This window comes from Sinocyclocheilus grahami, unplaced genomic scaffold (assembly GCF_001515645.1).
Source record: "Sinocyclocheilus grahami isolate Dianchi unplaced genomic scaffold, SAMN03320097.WGS_v1.1 scaffold530.1, whole genome shotgun sequence".
In the NCBI taxonomy this organism is placed as follows: domain Eukaryota; kingdom Metazoa; phylum Chordata; class Actinopteri; order Cypriniformes; family Cyprinidae; genus Sinocyclocheilus; species Sinocyclocheilus grahami.
In genome coordinates this window covers 981,221-999,676 of record NW_015505709.1, presented here as the reverse complement: position 1 = coordinate 999,676, position 18,456 = coordinate 981,221, and the positions used below count along the sequence as shown (strand labels likewise).

Below are 18,456 nucleotides of genomic sequence, written 5' to 3'. Positions count from 1 at the left end.
TAAATGCTCAAGAGTACAACACAGCCATGGTGGAGGAAAAAGGAGAGGCGAATGCAGAGCGCTTGGCTTGTGTTGTTTCTAGCGGATGCGAGCAGATTCAAGCAGAGCAAAGCCATCCAGCCAGAGTTCCGAGCTTGAACCTACCCATACAGCTCAGCATGAGGCTGCCCCTGGCCTTGCCCAGAACTGTAGTGAGGGTGATGGGGGTGAGGGATAGGGAAGGAGGCTGGCCGTCCCCCGGGCCCAGCCAGGCCGAGGTATACAGGGGACCTGCCAAAGGGAGGCCTGAAGCAGGGGGAAGAGCATAACAGTCTCCTTGGTGCCTGTTCACTTTCAACAGAAATGACAACTCAAAGGTGTACTGAGTAATTCCATGTTTGGCCCTGTCCCAAATGCCACCTTCAGCATTATTTGGCGACATATTGCCAAATAGACTGTTGAGTAGTAGCCAACCAGTGAGGCATAGGCAAAATGACATATTGAACATGCATAAAAGTTACAAAGGGGGACCATTCTGAATCATGATGCTTCAGGAAGGTATGGTGAATATGACAACTTAATAATAATGTGAGTTAATCTGAATAAATGTGACCCTGGACAACAAAACCAGTCAGTCATAAGGGTCAATTTGTTGACATTTAGATTTGTACATCATGATGTATTTGTACATCTGACAGCTGAATAAATAAGCTTTCCATTGATGTATGGTTTTGTTAGGATAGGACAATATTTGGCCGAGATACAACTATTTGAAAATCTGGAATCTAAGGGTGCAAAAAAAATCTAAATACTGAGAAAATCGCCTTTAAAGTTGTCCAAATGAAGTTCTTAGCAACTCGTATTACTAATCAAAAATTAAGTTTTGATATATTTGATAAATTTACAAAATATCTTCATGGAACATGATCTTTACTTAATATCCTAATGATTTTTGGCATAAAAGAAAAATCGATAATTTTGACCCATACAATGTTTTTTTGGCTATTGCTACAAATATACCCCAGCGACTTAAGACTGGTTTTGTGGTCCAGGGTCACAAATGTCATTAAATGGACAGTTCATCCAAAAAAGTTCAAAATCTGTATGAGATTCTTTCCAGTATGGATCACAATTAACCTGTATTTTTTCATCCTATGGAAATCACTAGGAACCATCAACTGTTTGGTTTCCCACATTCTTCAAAATATCTTCTTTTATGCTCAACAGAAGAAAGAAACTCATATGGGTTTGGAACAACGTCAGTGTGGCCAAAAAATTACATAAATTCAATTTTTTTAGTGAACTATCCCTTTAACAGTGGAACAAAATCAGTCCATACACATTTGCTGTTCTCTCTCCACTCTTGCCTCACATGAGAACATGTTCCCCTCATTGAAAACAAATAAAAGAGAAATCAATATTACCAACCTCCAATGAAAAGGTGGGGAATGCCATCATGCAGTATTTAGACATTTTAATTAATTCTTAAATGACAAATTGCAATGAATAGTAATAATTAAACATGAAATAATGGATAAATAAACAAAACGGTCATATTAAGTTTGATTACGCCTGTATTTAATGTGTCATGGTTGTATTTAATATCAATTGCTTGCTTGTTTTTATGAAAACATTTGTTTTTTGAATACATAATGAATAATTTCTGTTTGTTTATCTGTTTACCAAGTTAACCAAACTACAGTGTTTTTGTCAAACAACAAGATCTAGGCAACAGCTGGCATTATTTTAATTCAATTAACAGTGACCGTGAGCAGAGAGCTTACATAATTGGTTATGATAAAGCTACTGATAAAAACTTAAAACAGAAACAGAATCGGTATTAGGTGACAAGAAATCAGTATTGGCTCTAACAATCTAAATGGAGAACCCTGAATTATATTGATTGTATTTGTCCAAAAAAAAAAAAAAAACACTTTATTTGGTTTGAGTTTTTTTTCATTACCGACCAGATTTCCCCAAATGGAATTAATTTACTCTTAAGCCAAAAAAGAAAAAAAAATGTATCTTCATGTTTTAGGATACTTTACACAAAAAAATAAACCTGTATGACTGTTTCTTCTCTGGAACATAAAAGAAGATATTTTGAGAACTGTCTCAGTGATCGTGATTTCAATGGTAGTCAATGGTAACCAAATCTGTTCGGTTACCAACATTCTTCAAAACACCTTCATTTGTGTTTCACAGGAGAAAGAAAACCATACTAGTATAGAACAACATGAGAGCGAATAAATTTTTGGTTGAACTATCCCTTTAACTATTTATGCATCCTAGACCAAACAAGCAGGAGGGCACATAATTATGGCTCTGATTTACCTGGGCTGTCCAGAGGGGACTGGGTTCTGCTGGGCAGATGTAGGGCCACTCTCTTGGGGCTTGCGACTGACGTTGGGAGGAGGTGGACCCATCCCAGGGCCAGCAGACTGAGGCATGTTGGGAGACGTTGGAGCCACACTGCTGGAGCCTGCTGGGTACGGCCGGCCGCCAGCTGCATGCCCTGGTCCTCGAGCCGTGGTCATAGAGCCACAGGGTTGCCCTGGACCCTGCCCGTGCATTGGACTGCTGGCATTCATGCCAAGACTGTTGCCTGGGCCGGGGCCACTGTAGTTGGCACCTGGTGCTCCGCCATAGTTAGAAGGGCGTGGGTAGTTACCTAGAGATAAAGAAGACTCATGTAAAAGCCCTAATAACATTATAAGTGCAATTCAGGAAACATTAGAAAATTCAAAAATGCATGACCCCTTTAAGAGTTAAAAATAGTTCAACTTTCTAACAAAACATGTCTCAAGACCCCTGCACTCTGCTCCTCTCCATCATATTTGCTTCCTCTAGGAGGTGAAAAAAACATCCTGTGTGTGTTTCCAAACAATCTTAACCCAGAAATAGCATTTATAATGTCATCTATGTTGCAATGTTTCTCAATTGTCAAATCTTGATTTTGGCCAATTTAGAGTTTGAATCCCTTAATGAATGGATTGTATTGTATTGTATTATATTGTATTGCATATTTTGATGTACTATATGGTGCAAAAGGAGAACATGGATGGTAGTCACAATTTTACAGTCAAAATTGCTTAAATATTTGAAGAAAAAAAAACCTGATTGGAATACTTGAAAAATATTCAGCCATATGTAGTTTTATGTTGACACTCTTGGGAGCTTCATAAAGTAAGTCACAATGTAATGGATATTCATACAATTCTCTCATTTTGCATTCAACAGAAGAACGTAATACACATTTGAAACAACATGAGAGTGCGTAAATAATGACAGAATGTTCATTTTTGAAAAAAGTAAATGGGGTCCATTTCGATCTCATGTTGACTTATGAAGGCAAGTTTAAATTCTGCATACTTTTCGTTCTCTGTTCCTTCTCAGGCAGTCAAATTATCAGACTTTGTGGGAGAGCACTGGAAGACAGTGAAGTCTGGACAGATTTCAGCCAAATTGACATTCTTCAAAACTAGTGTGGGACCAAAGCCCCAGCAGGCCATCAGAAAGGCCGTTGTTAATGAAGTATGTCTCCTCAAGACATGTTTCAAGAGCAACCGTCTGAGGACATTCAGCCTGACACCCACTGGACATTAAGTTTCTCAGGGGACGAGACATCATGTTCACCACGTGAAGTTCCGTCTAATGTGCTGATGTGCATAATGGGCATAAATTTAATCGTGCCCAGATCGCCGCTTGGCAAGAAGAGTTTGCCAAGCAGCATTTCAGTCACAATTAGAACTGGGATTTCCACTCTTCAAGCTGTCGAAACGTTGAGATCTCTGGCTCATTTGGGTTTCAAGAGTTCCCCGTGGAAATCAGAGAGTCTTGGCATGTTTTCCTCTTTCCCAGTGTAAAAAAAGGACTAAAAATGTATTCCAAAATCACATGAAGCAGGTTGGGGGATGCTGGCTTTTTGCCCCCATTCTGTAGTTACACTGAATCGAGACCCTTAACAAGCTCCTTCACGGTGGGGAGGACAGGCACTCCAGCCTGCAAGGATGTAGACGTGGACCTGGAGCAATGCCAATTACACAGAAATGCCGTACTGCTGTCAGACACTCTGTGGTGACTTTCCTCCAGCCCTGTTAATCCCAACATTCCCTCAGGTGAAAAATAGGGAAAGGTGCCATGAATGTGAAGGATGCAGCCGGCTGCCCTTCTGACAGTGCTGTGAGCGATGCATAGATGACAGAGGGTTTGGGACATGGGAACACAATTTGATGCCTACTGTGAGTTAAAAAGATGTGTATCTCACCTTGTTTCAATGACCCCCATGTTTCTATAATTCAGCTACACAAAATGCCAAAGCTTGTTCTGACACAACAGGACTCAAAGGTTTCCCACTTTCCCTGCCTTCGACTCAATTCACATCAACAACTAAGCTTCGAGTCAAAGACAATTCTCTGTTTAAAGGGAATATATCACGGAAAAGGGGATTTTCCTTGCTCGTTTGAAACTCTGCAGATCAAATACACTTTAAATTCTTCATAAGCCCAGTCTTATGCTAAAATGCTTTTATTTCGAAGGTTCACCCTCTAACAGGACAATGACACTAACCACACAGACGAGACAAGAGGGCTTAGGAACAACCAACCAAATCGTACATCTCTCAAGCAACCTGAAAAAGGCTGTTCATCGATGGTCTCCATCCAACCTGAGAGAGCTTGAGAGGATCTTCAGTGAAGAATGACAGAAAACCCCAAATCCAGGTGTGCAAAGCTTGTCGCCTCATAACCACAAAGACTTGAGGTTGTAATCGCTTCAAAAAGTACTTCAAATAAGAACGGTGTATGCAATGTGATATTCTCAGTTTTCTCTTTGTAATAATTTTGCAAAGTTATCACAAAAAGGCATTTCATTGTCATTATTTGGGGTTTGGAGATTGATGTGGGAAAACAAATGTAAAAAATACTTTCTGAATGCACTGCATGGCGGTCAATGTTTATGCCAGCTGATTTTTCAGCAGATTTTCAATCATAAGCCTCATTTACATAGTTGATGGAGAATCAGATCTCAGCAGGGGAGCCTTAACAGCTGCAATGACTCAACTCCCTGCTGAGTTAATGGCCTTACTGACTTGAAATCAACTTCTGTCTCATTCAAAATTAATGTTCATTTGGTGGGACGATCATTTGGCCACGGCAGTGACCAATGAGCTTCTGAAGAAGCAACAAGCCATTGTCCACCTTAAAACTTAAAGACTTTTAAGACTCTCTGCCATATGTGTCAGACCTCCAACAGAAGAGGGCGAGATTTCATCAAAAACAGTCGGCAGGTGAGACAACTCTCTTTTTGATCAAAATAGTTGTTTTGGGTCAGCTAGTGAGACATTTTTACATGTCTACATGTCAAAGTATCCTCAACTGTGGATGAGCGTAGACAAACGAGTTCAACATGAGTAGTACCACCTAGTGGATTCTTTCTGTCTCAACATTCACCTCGCACCGCACCTGCGGACACGCCTGATGATGAAAATTACGTCATGCGGACAAGTGAGCGGACCATTGTGGAACACGAATGGCCGAAGTATACTTTGGGCTAGTCTCGCGTAGCCAGACCTTCAGACTGACGGCAGAAGGTCTGGGAACCTCGGCCGCTTTGAATGGCCAAGGACGGCCCAAGAGGCCATATGATTGACAGATAAACCAACCAATCAGGTTTCGTTTTGTGCCGCGTCATGTTTAGGGGCGTGGAAATGTCCCAACAATAACAGACTGGTGTGTAAAACTCTTGGACGTATTTTAAATAGTCTATGCGCAAACTTTACATATTTCACATACTTTTGAAAATCCAGCTTATCCGTTATACTTTTGAAAATCCAGCAGATCCGAAAATCTGAAAATGTTAAGTGCTCATCGTCACAGTTGTAAACATGACGGATTTCTACTTCCATGAAGGGGTTTGGCATCACGGCATCTTTGTTTTCAGGCAGAATGTTAAAGAACGCGACACACGTCTCCCGGAAATCCTGTATAATTCATTTGTTCAATTGTTTCCAATTTTGTGTGCCATATGCATCAGATGTTCAGCCAACAGTCCATGGGCGTGACGACTGAGGCTGAGACTAACTTTGGGCTTAATGCGCAGCAAAACTAGTCCCAGTGCTGAAACTATACTTGCAGTGCTACTTCTGTCATGCAGCACCACTCTACTGATGAATGCAGTGTGAAACCTGTTACCTGTTAATATGGGCACCAAAATTAATCCATGTAAAACAAGATGTATGAGATAAGTGTATGAGTCAGAGAGAGTGGAAAATTGTCAAAAAAAGAAAACATAATTATGAATGTTTGTATTGTAAGTAGACTTCAGGAAACAATAAAATGCTACATTTTATGTTGTTCCAAACGATGAATTGACTGTGGCATTTATTCATGGATCCTATCAATCTGTGTAAACAATTCTGTGGTTGACTGCCGCTGTAGCTCAGTCAGTGTCAGGCCTGCAACAGCAGCAGCATGCTGCACCCCTGTTGTCTTGAGCCAGCTGTCAGTCATTTGAATGAGAGTACAGGACAACAGGGACTATCAATCAGGCAGAGTGGAGGCCATGAAATTATAAAGGCACGCTTTGCAGCTATTCATTTATTACACCAGCACGCCATAACATTCATGATGAATTGCTGCTGAGCCCTGTTAATGGGGTCTCTTTCACAGACGCACACAGCTGAAACAATAACAGACACTAAGTATTAATTCGCCAAAAAAAAAAAATTTACTCTATTAGAAATATCTAGGCTTAACTGACGTGATATGGTTCTTGCATGTTTGATCGGTCGCAACAAACCATGCATGAATGTTAAAGTGATGACAAAAATTCGATTTGAAAGGTATAGCAGAGGGCAATTTTTTTTGTCTGTTCCTCACAAAAAGCTATCGCATGACTTCAGTAGACTCTGGGAACCTCGGCCGCTTTGAATGGCCAAGGACGGCCCAAGAGGCCATATGATTGACAGATAAACCAACCAATCAGGTTTCGTTTTGTGCCGCGTCATGTTTAGGGGCGTGGAAATGTCCCAACAATAACAGACTGGTGTGTAAAACTCTTGGACGTATTTTAAATAGTCTATGCGCAAACTTTACATATTTCACATACTTTTGAAAATCCAGCTTATCCGTTATACTTTTGAAAATCCAGCAGATCCGAAAATCTGAAAATGTTAAGTGCTCATCGTCACAGTTGTAAACATGACGGATTTCTACTTCCATGAAGGGGTTTGGCATCACGGCATCTTTGTTTTCAGGCAGAATGTTAAAGAACGCGACACACGTCTCCCGGAAATCCTGTATAATTCATTTGTTCAATTGTTTCCAATTTTGTGTGCCATATGCATCAGATGTTCAGCCAACAGTCCATGGGCGTGACGACTGAGGCTGAGACTAACTTTGGGCTTAATGCGCAGCAAAACTAGTCCCAGTGCTGAAACTATACTTGCAGTGCTACTTCTGTCATGCAGCACCACTCTACTGATGAATGCAGTGTGAAACCTGTTACCTGTTAATATGGGCACCAAAATTAATCCATGTAAAACAAGATGTATGAGATAAGTGTATGAGTCAGAGAGAGTGGAAAATTGTCAAAAAAAGAAAACATAATTATGAATGTTTGTATTGTAAGTAGACTTCAGGAAACAATAAAATGCTACATTTTATGTTGTTCCAAACGATGAATTGACTGTGGCATTTATTCATGGATCCTATCAATCTGTGTAAACAATTCTGTGGTTGACTGCCGCTGTAGCTCAGTCAGTGTCAGGCCTGCAACAGCAGCAGCATGCTGCACCCCTGTTGTCTTGAGCCAGCTGTCAGTCATTTGAATGAGAGTACAGGACAACAGGGACTATCAATCAGGCAGAGTGGAGGCCATGAAATTATAAAGGCACGCTTTGCAGCTATTCATTTATTACACCAGCACGCCATAACATTCATGATGAATTGCTGCTGAGCCCTGTTAATGGGGTCTCTTTCACAGACGCACACAGCTGAAACAATAACAGACACTAAGTATTAATTCGCCAAAAAAAAAAAATTTACTCTATTAGAAATATCTAGGCTTAACTGACGTGATATGGTTCTTGCATGTTTGATCGGTCGCAACAAACCATGCATGAATGTTAAAGTGATGACAAAAATTCGATTTGAAAGGTATAGCAGAGGGCAATTTTTTTTGTCTGTTCCTCACAAAAAGCTATCGCATGACTTCAGTAGACTTGCAATACAGTGAATATAGTCTACATGAAGCCCTGAATGTCCATTGTGTTCTCAAAATTCTTAAAATTCCTAATATATCAAAATCAAGCAGGTGGTAGATTATTTTCCTATTTAGCACCCAAACTCTGTAACAGTGTTCCTAGCATTGTTCAGGAGGCAGACACTGTCAGTTCCAATCTAGATTAAAGACCCATCCTTTAACCTAGCATACACATTACTGTACACACTATCACATTTCTATAATTCAAATCTCTTAAGGGATTGTTTGGCTACAACCAGAGCCAGGAACACCTCCCATAACACCAAATGTACGCGTTATATCATAAGAAGAATGGCATCTTATGTTAGTTTGTCTGTTTCTCGCTTATCCCGAGGTTACTGTAGTCAGCCTGATCCGGCCCGTATCCGGACCAGATGATGGATGATGAACAACCACAACACAGCCTTTCATGGACAGTGAAGACTCCAACGAGACAGGCCCTCAGGACAGATGCTCAGCGAGACCTCTGCGACTTGATGAGCCCTTAGCACAGATCCCTACAGCCAGCCATAGGGTCAAGCCAGGACCAGCTGGGACCTACAGTATGTGCAGTTTTATCGAGAAGAACATTCATAGTGCTTAAGGCCACTGATAGTCCAGTCATCTTCCTATTGGCTAACCTGCAGCTCTACCTTTATGTTTTCCAACCTGCTGAACAGACTACAACGCTTTCCCACCAAATGCCGCTGTGATGTACCTCGATCAATATCACACCGCATTTCGTTCACTTAGGCCAGAGGAGAACTGAACATTGTTATTGATCTAAACCAACACTGAACTGACTTTAGCTAAATAATAACACTACAGTCTTTTACAGCTATTTTAAGGCAGAATCTGAGTTGTTTCCATAGTTGAGCTTCCATAATTGATTCTGCTCTTTTCTCTGTGAAGCTTGTTTGTCACAATCTGTGCGGTATAGAAATAAAGGTGACTTGACTTGCACAAGACGTATGGACCACTACTTTTATAGTGCTTTTTTGAGCATGACAGCCCCTTGTCACTAAAGAGCGGAAAGTGCAGCATTCTTAAAAGTTATTTTTGTGTTTCACAGCAGTAAAGGCCCATTCACACCAAGAACAATAACTAAAAACATATAACAATATAACTATCATTAAACTACAACAATAATTTGTTGTATTATTCGATCCGATCGCTACAACTTTGTACATTTAAATGGGGAGTCATCTCAATTATCACCAGTAAAGTATGGAGTGCCACAATGATCTGTCCTAGGTCCTCTGCTATTTTCAATTCACATGTTGCCCCTTGGTAATATTATTAGAAAATACGGGATTAGTTTCCACTGTTGTGCGGATGATACTCAACTATATATCTCAACAAGACCAGATGAAACTTCTAAATTATCTAAGCTAACAGAGTGTGTTAAAAATGTAAAAGATGACCAATAATTTTCTCCTATTAAATTCGGATAAGACAGAGATATTACTTATTGGACCAAAAAACAGTACACAGAATCTCTTGGATTACAATTTGCAACTAGACGGATGTACTGTTACTTCCTCTACAGTCAAAAATCTGGGTGTTATATTAAATAGCAATTTAATTAATATTTCCCATGTTACAAAAACAGCATTCTTCCATCTATGAAACATTGCCAAGTTACGAAACATGTTACCTGTTTCTGATGCAGAAAAGCTAGTTCATGCATTCATGACCTCTAGACTGGACTATTGTAATGCACTTCTAGGTGGTTGTCCTGCATCTTCAATAAACAAGCTACAGGTAGTCCAAAATGCAGCGGCTAGAGTCCTTACCAGGTCAAGAAAATATGATCATATTACCCCAATTTTACAGACTCTGCACTGGCTACCTGTTAAGTTCCGTATCAGTTACAAAATATTATTACGTGCCTATAAGGCCCTTAATGGGTTAGCTCCTGCATACCTAACTAGTCTTCTACCACGCTACAATCCATCACGCTCCCTAAGGTCACAAAACTCTGGACTTTTGGTAGTACCTAGGATAGCAAAGTCCACTAAAGGAGGTAGAGCTTTTTCGCATTTGGCTCCCAAACTCTGGAATAGCCTTCCTGATACCGTTCGGGGTTCAGACACACTCTCTCTGTTTAAATCTAGATTAAAGACACATCTCTTTGGCCAAGCATTCAAATAATGCATCTCATAATCTTTTACTGCAGTCATAATCTTTTACTGCAGTTATATCTAATCAAATGCACATTATTATTCATTAGTTTGGGTTAAACAAATCATTTTTGCTTGGTTGGAACAGCAGCTACGCTAATTATGTTTGTATTTGTTTCTCTGTCTTTTGCCACGGGATTAACATCCCGTGGTAACTAGGATTCACACAAGCTTCAGTCTGGATCCAGAACACCTGAGAAGAGAAGATGCAACCCCTCAGAGGACCTCAGATGATGCCAACCCTGAAACAACATACAGAACTACCACATTTTGCTATAAGTTTGATTGCATCATATAATAATTGCTGTTAATATTATTCATCGTCTGTTTTATTACGTCTTATATTGATTTTTCCGTACTGCTGGTTCGTCTGGTCAGAGGAGAACTGGCCCCCCGACTGAGCCTGGTTTCTCCCAAGGTTTTTTCTCCATTCTGTCACCGATGGAGTTTTGGTTCCTTGCCGCTGTCGCCTCTGGCTTGCTTAGTTGGGGACACTTCATTTCCAGCGATATCGTTGACATGATTGCAAAGATATTATTTAAACTGAGCTGGATGTTGACATCACTGAATTCAATGATGAACTGTCTTTAACTGAAAAATGAGTGTTTACTATTGTCATTTTGCATTATTGACACTATTTTCCTAATTAATACTGTTCAGTTGCTTTGTCACAATCTGTATTGTTAAAAGCGCTATATAAATAAAGGTGACTTGACTATATATCAGATTATTTTATTTGCAAGTTTCATGCTTGTGTTTATCCCGTTTTTTTCCCCCCTTGCATCTGAAAATTACTTTAAGAAAAAATTCAAATCAGTGTAGTGTGAAATGGATCATGGGAAATGTAGTCCGGGGTGAAAGGGTGATACAGTCTGTGTGGTGAAGGGGACCTCTGGTGGTGAGCGGGAGGAGTTACGGGGACCGGATTCGTGACAGATATGTTGTTCAGCTCAAGTGTTGATGATGTGACAAAGATTGACAGTGGTGGGCGTGTCTTATTAAAGTGAACTCGTCCCCTGCTGCGCATCCTCTTCATCCACACCCTCTTGAGACAGCAGTGAGACCATTTCCACCGAACCCTTCACTTTTTTTTCTGTGGAAGCTAAAAAAAATAGAGATCACAGAAATGAAAAAGTAAGAAAAAAACAATTCTGCTACATATACATCTACACATGGATGATGCTACAGCTCCACTCGATTGTCCCTACACATGCTGAAAACAACAGAACATTAAACAAAATATGACAAAATATAAAGATAATATTTTTACAATATGAATCTATAGACGTCTTTCCTTGAAAACCTAAAAAAATCACTTCGTTCCTCTTCCATTGGCTTCAGAAGATAGATGGATGGACAGATTATTGATAAATAAAGACTCAATAAATAAAGCATCTTCAGGTCTACTTTATTTTAGGGGTGTGTGGTATTTATTGTCTACGATATCGATTGTTGTTTTACTCACTTGGCAACAAAGACTTTTCAAAAAATCATTCACTGCTTGATGAAGCCTATCAGAATGCAGTTATGAATGAGCCTATTCAAGTTATGAAAGCAAAACATATGCCTGTATGTTTTTTTTTTATATTTATAAGATACAAACCCGATTCCAAAAAAGTTGGGACACTGTACAAATTGTGAATAAAAACAGAATGCAATGATGTGGAAGTTTCAAATTTCAATATTCAGAATACAACATAGATGACATATCAAATGTTTAAACTGAGAAAATGTATCATTTTAAGGGAAAAATAAGTTGATTTTAAATTTCATGGCATCAACACATCTCAAAAAAGTTGGGACAAGGCCATGTTTACCACTGTGTGGCATCCCCTCTTCTTTTGATAACAGTCTGCAAACGTCTGGGGACTGAGGAGACAAGTTGCTCAAGTTTAAGAATAGGAATGTTGTCCCATTCTTGTCTAATACAGGCTTCTAGTTGCTCAACTGTCTTAGGTCTTCTTTGCCGCATCTTCCTCTTTATGATGCACCAAATGTTTTCTATGGGTGAAAGATCTGGACTGCAGGCTGGCCATTTCAGTACCCGGATCCTTCTACGCAGCCATGATGTTGTAATTGATGCAGTATGTGGTCTGGCATTGTCATGTTGGAAAATGCAAGGTCTTCCCTGAAAGAGACGACGTCTGGATGGGAGCATATGTTGTTCTAGAACTTGGATATACCTTTCAGCATTGATGGTGCCTTTCCAGATGTGTAAGCTGCCCATGCCACACGCACTCATGCAACCCCATACCATCAGAGATGCAGGCTTCTGAACGGAGCGCTGATAACAACTTGGGTTGTCCTTGTCCTCTTTAGTCCGGATGACACGGCGTCCCAGTTTTCCAAAAAGAACTTCAAATTTTGATTCGTCTGACCACAGAACAGTTTTCCACTTTGCCACAGTCCATTTTAAATGAGCCTTGGCCCAGAGAAAACGCCTGCGCTTCTGGATCATGTTTAGATATGGCTTCTTTTTTGACCTATAGAGTTTTAGCCGGCAACGGCGAATGGCACGGTGGATTGTGTTCACCGACAATGTTTTCTGGAAGTATTCCTGAGCCCATGTTGTGATTTCCATTACAGTAGCATTCCTGTATGTGATGCAGTGCCGTCTAAGGGCCCGAAGATCACGGGCATCCAGTATGGTTTTCCGGCCTTGACCCTTACGCACAGAGATTGTTCCAGATTCTCTGAATCTTTGGATGATATTATGCACTGTAGATGATGATAACTTCAAACTCTTTGCAATTTTTCTCTGAGAAACTCCTTTCTGATATTGCTCCACTATTTTTCGCCGCAGCATTGGGGGAATTGGTGATCCTCTGCCCATCTTGACTTCTGAGAGACACTGCCACTCTGAGAGGCTCTTTTTATACCCAATCATGTTGCCAATTGACCTAATAAGTTGCAAATTGGTCCTCCAGCTGTTCCTTATATGTACATTTAACTTTTCCGGCCTCTTATTGCTACCTGTCCCAACTTTTTTGGAATGTGTAGCGCTCATGAAATCCAAAATGAGCCAATATTTGGCATGACATTTCAAAATGTCTCACTTTCAACATTTGATATGTTATCTATATTCTATTGTGAATAAAATATAAGTTTATGAGATTTGTAAATTATTCCATTCCTTTTTTACTAACAATTTGTACAGTGTCCCAACTTTTATGGAATTGGGTTTGTAAAATAACTGAACATAAACATAGGAGCTCTCTGTTTCTGCCACGGGACTGATATCCCGTGGTAACTAGGATTTACACAAGCTTCAGTCTGGATCCAGAACACCTGAGAAGAGATGATGCCGACCCTAAAACAACTTACAGAACTACCACATTTTGCTATAAGTTTGATTGCATCATATAATAATAATTGCTGTTAATAGTGTTCATCGTCTGTTTGATTACGTCTTTAATTGATTTTTCCATACATTTCTGCCATATGTACATTAACTGACAGTCACCACTGATAAGCTACCACTAAATATTGTAGAAACTTAATTGGCTGTAAAGTTGCTTAGCAACGATTTGTATCGTGAAAAGTGCTATACAAATAAACTTGAATTGAATTGAACAATAATATTAGCATCCACACCAACAGACAATAACTTTCTGTTTATTATAAGTGTGCATGTAGTTTAGTTGTCTGTCGCTTTAAACGCTCAAGCTTTTTGAAGCTGGGTGGATTCTCATTGGTTGTTTTTATCATTCTTCAGCTGGAAAAAAATAGTTCTGAAACTGATTACAACAATATCGTTCGTCTGTGTTGTTGTAGTTGTGTCAACATCTCATAGAATTAGAATGATTTAAAAAACTTTATTGCTATCGTTATAGTTATCATCCGCGGTGTGAATGGGCCTTCAAAGTTATTAATGCCATTAATAGAAGTCGAAATGGTTTGGAACAACTCAAGAGTGAGTGAGGGGTCTATAGTTCTGCAGTGTTTTGTTATAACAATTTGGAGCATAAAAAAATTCACACAAGAAAACTAGAAGAAACATCCTTCCATGTTACCTGAAGGACCATACTGGCCACTCTGGGGCCCATAAGAGGGGCTCAGCTGATAGGAGCCCACACTATGGTGCATAGGGCCAGTGGGACAGGAGTGTGGAGACATAGAAGGTCCCGGCTGCTGGCCTACAAACTGGGGACCAGGTACATTGCGCTGCATGTTAGGTGCAAATCCTAAAAAGAGATAGAAGGTAATGGTTAAAACAACTGGTTAACTCATCTGTCAATTCAAAGAAAAATTAGGCATTAGTCATTTTTAATGATTGTTTAATAAATAACATGTTTCGTCACAACTTGTTTGACCACTGAAATTCCTCAGCTGATATTTATTTATTAAATTTAGTCATAAATCATAAAGAAATGGAGGATCAAATATCAGATAATATTTGGCAGGAAACAATTAGGAGAACACAATCATCTTCTATTAGTCTTAGACACACAATTGTTAAGTTTAAAATTGTACTTCGTCTTCATTGGTCGACGGACAGGCTGGCAAAGATTAAAAGTGATGTGGACCCTACACGTGTTCTCCTAAATGTAAACAAGCTCCTGCCACTCTATACAACAATATTTGGAGTTGTTACTCGAGACTATAATCTAAGCAGACCCAGGAGGCTAATTTTGTATAAATGCAAAGACTCTTCGCCTCCAACATATAGACACTGGATTAAGGATGTTATGTATAACATACAATCGGAAAAGCTCAGATGCTTTATGAAAGGGTCAAATAAGAGATTCTTTACTGCTTGGCAACCTTTTCTAGCCTTTGTGGAGAACACTGCTGCTAAACAATTGTACTGAATGTACACTGTCTACAATTGTATTTTATTTAATTTTTGTGTGTGTGTATGTATGTATATATATATACATATATACAGGGCCTAAAACTAACTTTTTGCCAGACCTGCCATTGGCCGGTGACTTAAGGAAATTTACCGGCCAGAACTATTTTTTACCAGCCACGGGAAAAAAATAAAATTTTTTAGATAATAGCAAAAAATCACAATCCTTGATTCCAGTTTCGATGCCTGCTAAAACTACTAGCTTAACCAACATAAATTTAATAGGCTACATTTTTAAAGACTAGTAAATAGCACAAAATAGCCTACTATACAACAAAGATACAAATGGAAACGTGCATTTCAGGCAGGTCTAACAGTGATTTTCAGGTAGCCTGCAGAAATTTAATAAATTATGCTAATCAAATAACATAGGCTATATATCTTTTTTAAAGTTCAAGAGCAGTGAGTGATTGTTTTTTTCTTTGTCCTATTTTCTTTGATCAACATTAAAAACGCAGACAACAGCAGGAATTCTGTGTCTATCACTTTGACACCGCAGCAGCTTGAAGTTGTCAACAATGGATGCGACAAAGCGCCCGTTGCAAAGTGCTTGGAATATTTCAGAAAACAGAACGGGGAATCCGTTTACTTTCGGGGATTTGTCGTGTCGCATCCTGTGGAGACAATATCACTGATTATATTGGGTTCTGTCGTCTTTTGACACATTGCGTTGCACGCTGCTCGTGTCCGGTTTCTTTCTCAGCTGTTCATGTTCACATAAGAACCGACTACTTTACTAGGATACTCACCGAGATGGACATTTTTGACAATTTTGTGTTAATTTGTCTGTTTAAGCGCAGGAAGGAAGCAGAGCTCAAGACTCAGAGCTCAGAGCTCAAAATGACTTTCAGGCCGGGGTTTCGGATGTTTAAACTTCTCATACAGCGCGAGAGTAACGCGTGTCCTTTCTCGTGTTCTAGCTCTTGAATATTTACACTGCAAAGGCTAAAACTTTTTCGATGAAGCAGCACTGACCCGTCAACTGTACGGAGTGTCGTTCACGTTTATGTTCTCACAACATTGCACTGTTAGAATTTATAAAAATGTTACCGGCCATCTGGCGACTGACAGTTTCATATACTCACCAAAGCCGATTTTTACTCACATTTGGCGCTTGGCGAGTGTTAATTTTAGGCCCTGTATATATATATATATGTAATTTTTTTAAAGGTCTGAAACTGAATGGGATGAAAGTGCACTTGATGAATAGGCAACAGTTTCATTAATTCAAAAGTCTTTTTTCATTTGTTTACTCAAGTGTTTGATCATTAAACATCATCATGAAGCCAGACCTGAATATAAGTTTGCAATGGATTGTGAAGGACTGCACTTTTTGCCAACAACGTTTTGGACCTGGACCTGGAGGCTGAAGGCTAAAACCTTTATTTGTTATCATTGCTGTAATGTACTGGTTAACATTTAATGCACACATTCAGTGTGTTTCAGAGGCGGATCAACCTACATTTACATTTTGATAGAAGATTAGGTAGTAGGTACAGTGATCAATTGTGCACAATAAGAATGTAAATAAGGTCAGATTTAATTTCATGTTGACCTTCTGGAGTAGGTCAACCTAAATGTGATCACACTTGCATTGGTGAGAAGAACTGACAACTGCAAAATGTTTTAATAGTTTTTGTTTACTCATGGAAAACGGTTTTGCAGCATCACACTGTCCATGGAGGAAGAACATACATTGATACACATCATATAATTGAGTTCCTTCATCTGAACTGACTCTGCTGGAAAACGAACACAAACTGATGCACATTACACGGGACAGATGAAAAATACAGCTGTCAGATGTTCACTAAAACTCTCCTATTCCTGCTGGCTGTACATAGAGGCAGTGTGAGCCGTAATGTTACTGCGGGAAATCAACTCACCTCTCTCCTGAGACATGGGCGACTGACTGTGAGTGGAATGGGAGCCCACGTCTGGAACATTCCCTGTGGTCTGAGGGGCCATCTGTGTACCTGTGTGTGGGGAAAAAAAAACGAGCGTGTGCACAAACCCACAGTCTTTCACTGTACAAACATTATTTCCTTAATCAGTATTTTTGTTTACCGGTAAAATATCTAAATATTGACATGTACAATTCTATGAAGATACTAAGAGTTGTTGTCAGATTCTGTTTTTAATGTTTTTTATTTAATGAAATACTACTTATACATTTTTTTGTTATTTAATTATATAAATTTAAATTATATTGTCATTTTGTAAGATTTACTGCAGGTCTAAAAAAAAAAATCAAAAATACATATTCTCTGAAAAATTATCTTAACATCTTTATCTTGTTTTAAGGACGTTTAGATTGGGAAGCAAGACAAAAATACTGATTAAGAAAAAAGATGTTTTTGCAGTGCACATGCACAAAACCACAAACGCAGCTAATGGTCTCATATGAAAGCTACTTTTCATGATAAATATCAGATAAATTAGCCTAGAGGGCAGAATCTCTAACCGCACGTCCCATGGGAGGTGTTTAAGGCTCATTGTTTCTCTCCCAGGAGCAACTTTGTGTGCTTGTATGTACAGAACGTGTATATTTGTAAGCGCGTTGTTATTCATCCTCTAGTAATGGCACACAGATCACATGTCAGGGCCAGCCCTGTATGCGGCTAATGGCCACCGGTGCTCCCAGTAGGGATTTTGTGTGCAGCGGGGTAAACGCTCTCCTGTGGACCTTGTTAGTGACATTCAGAACGGAAAGGAAAAACAGCCGTTTCAGCTGCACAACGCCCTCTGCAGCCCGGCTATCAAAGAAGCCTGGCTAACAATGCAGCGCACAGCAGGACAGTAATTGTGTCAAAGTGACTCCAAACTGCTAACAGACTTTCAAAACTATTTTAATGATGGAGTGACTTGTTTTAAAGTCAGCTTGAATCCTGCTGTCTGGAGCTCAAACACCTCGCCCTCCGACTGCTCCACGGTGCCAGGATTAAATGACACACATGTGAAGGCTGTAGCTAATGGGTACGTCGAAGTTAGCATAACAATAATATTTTTTCCCAAAATATTCACAACAGAGAATTAAGAATATGTGCCTAATTGGAGAGAAATTCAGTCTGTATTTAAAGTGATTTCAGCAGCTAATTTTCAGCAGATTTATTCGAAGAAATGTCAGCAAACACAAACATGCACAGTGGGCTTAGGCAGAAAATGCAGAAATGAAATAACAAATAATAATTAAATAATATA

At 39.5% G+C, this 18,456-nt stretch overlaps 1 protein-coding gene across 1 annotated transcript in view; it reads right to left on the bottom strand.

The window, feature by feature from the left end:
• The window catches only part of LOC107555285 (AT-rich interactive domain-containing protein 1B-like), a 105,639-nt gene that overhangs the window by 12,605 nt on the left and 74,578 nt on the right, over positions 1–18,456 (bottom strand). Inside the window, exons 6-9 of the mRNA XM_016238039.1 lie at positions 17,142–17,231; positions 14,417–14,587; positions 2,314–2,650; positions 145–285 (exon numbers count right to left, since the gene is read on the bottom strand). Of these exons, the coding sequence (XP_016093525.1) occupies positions 145–285; positions 2,314–2,650; positions 14,417–14,587; positions 17,142–17,231 (739 nt within the window). The remainder of the gene's footprint in view (positions 1–144; positions 286–2,313; positions 2,651–14,416; positions 14,588–17,141; positions 17,232–18,456) is intronic.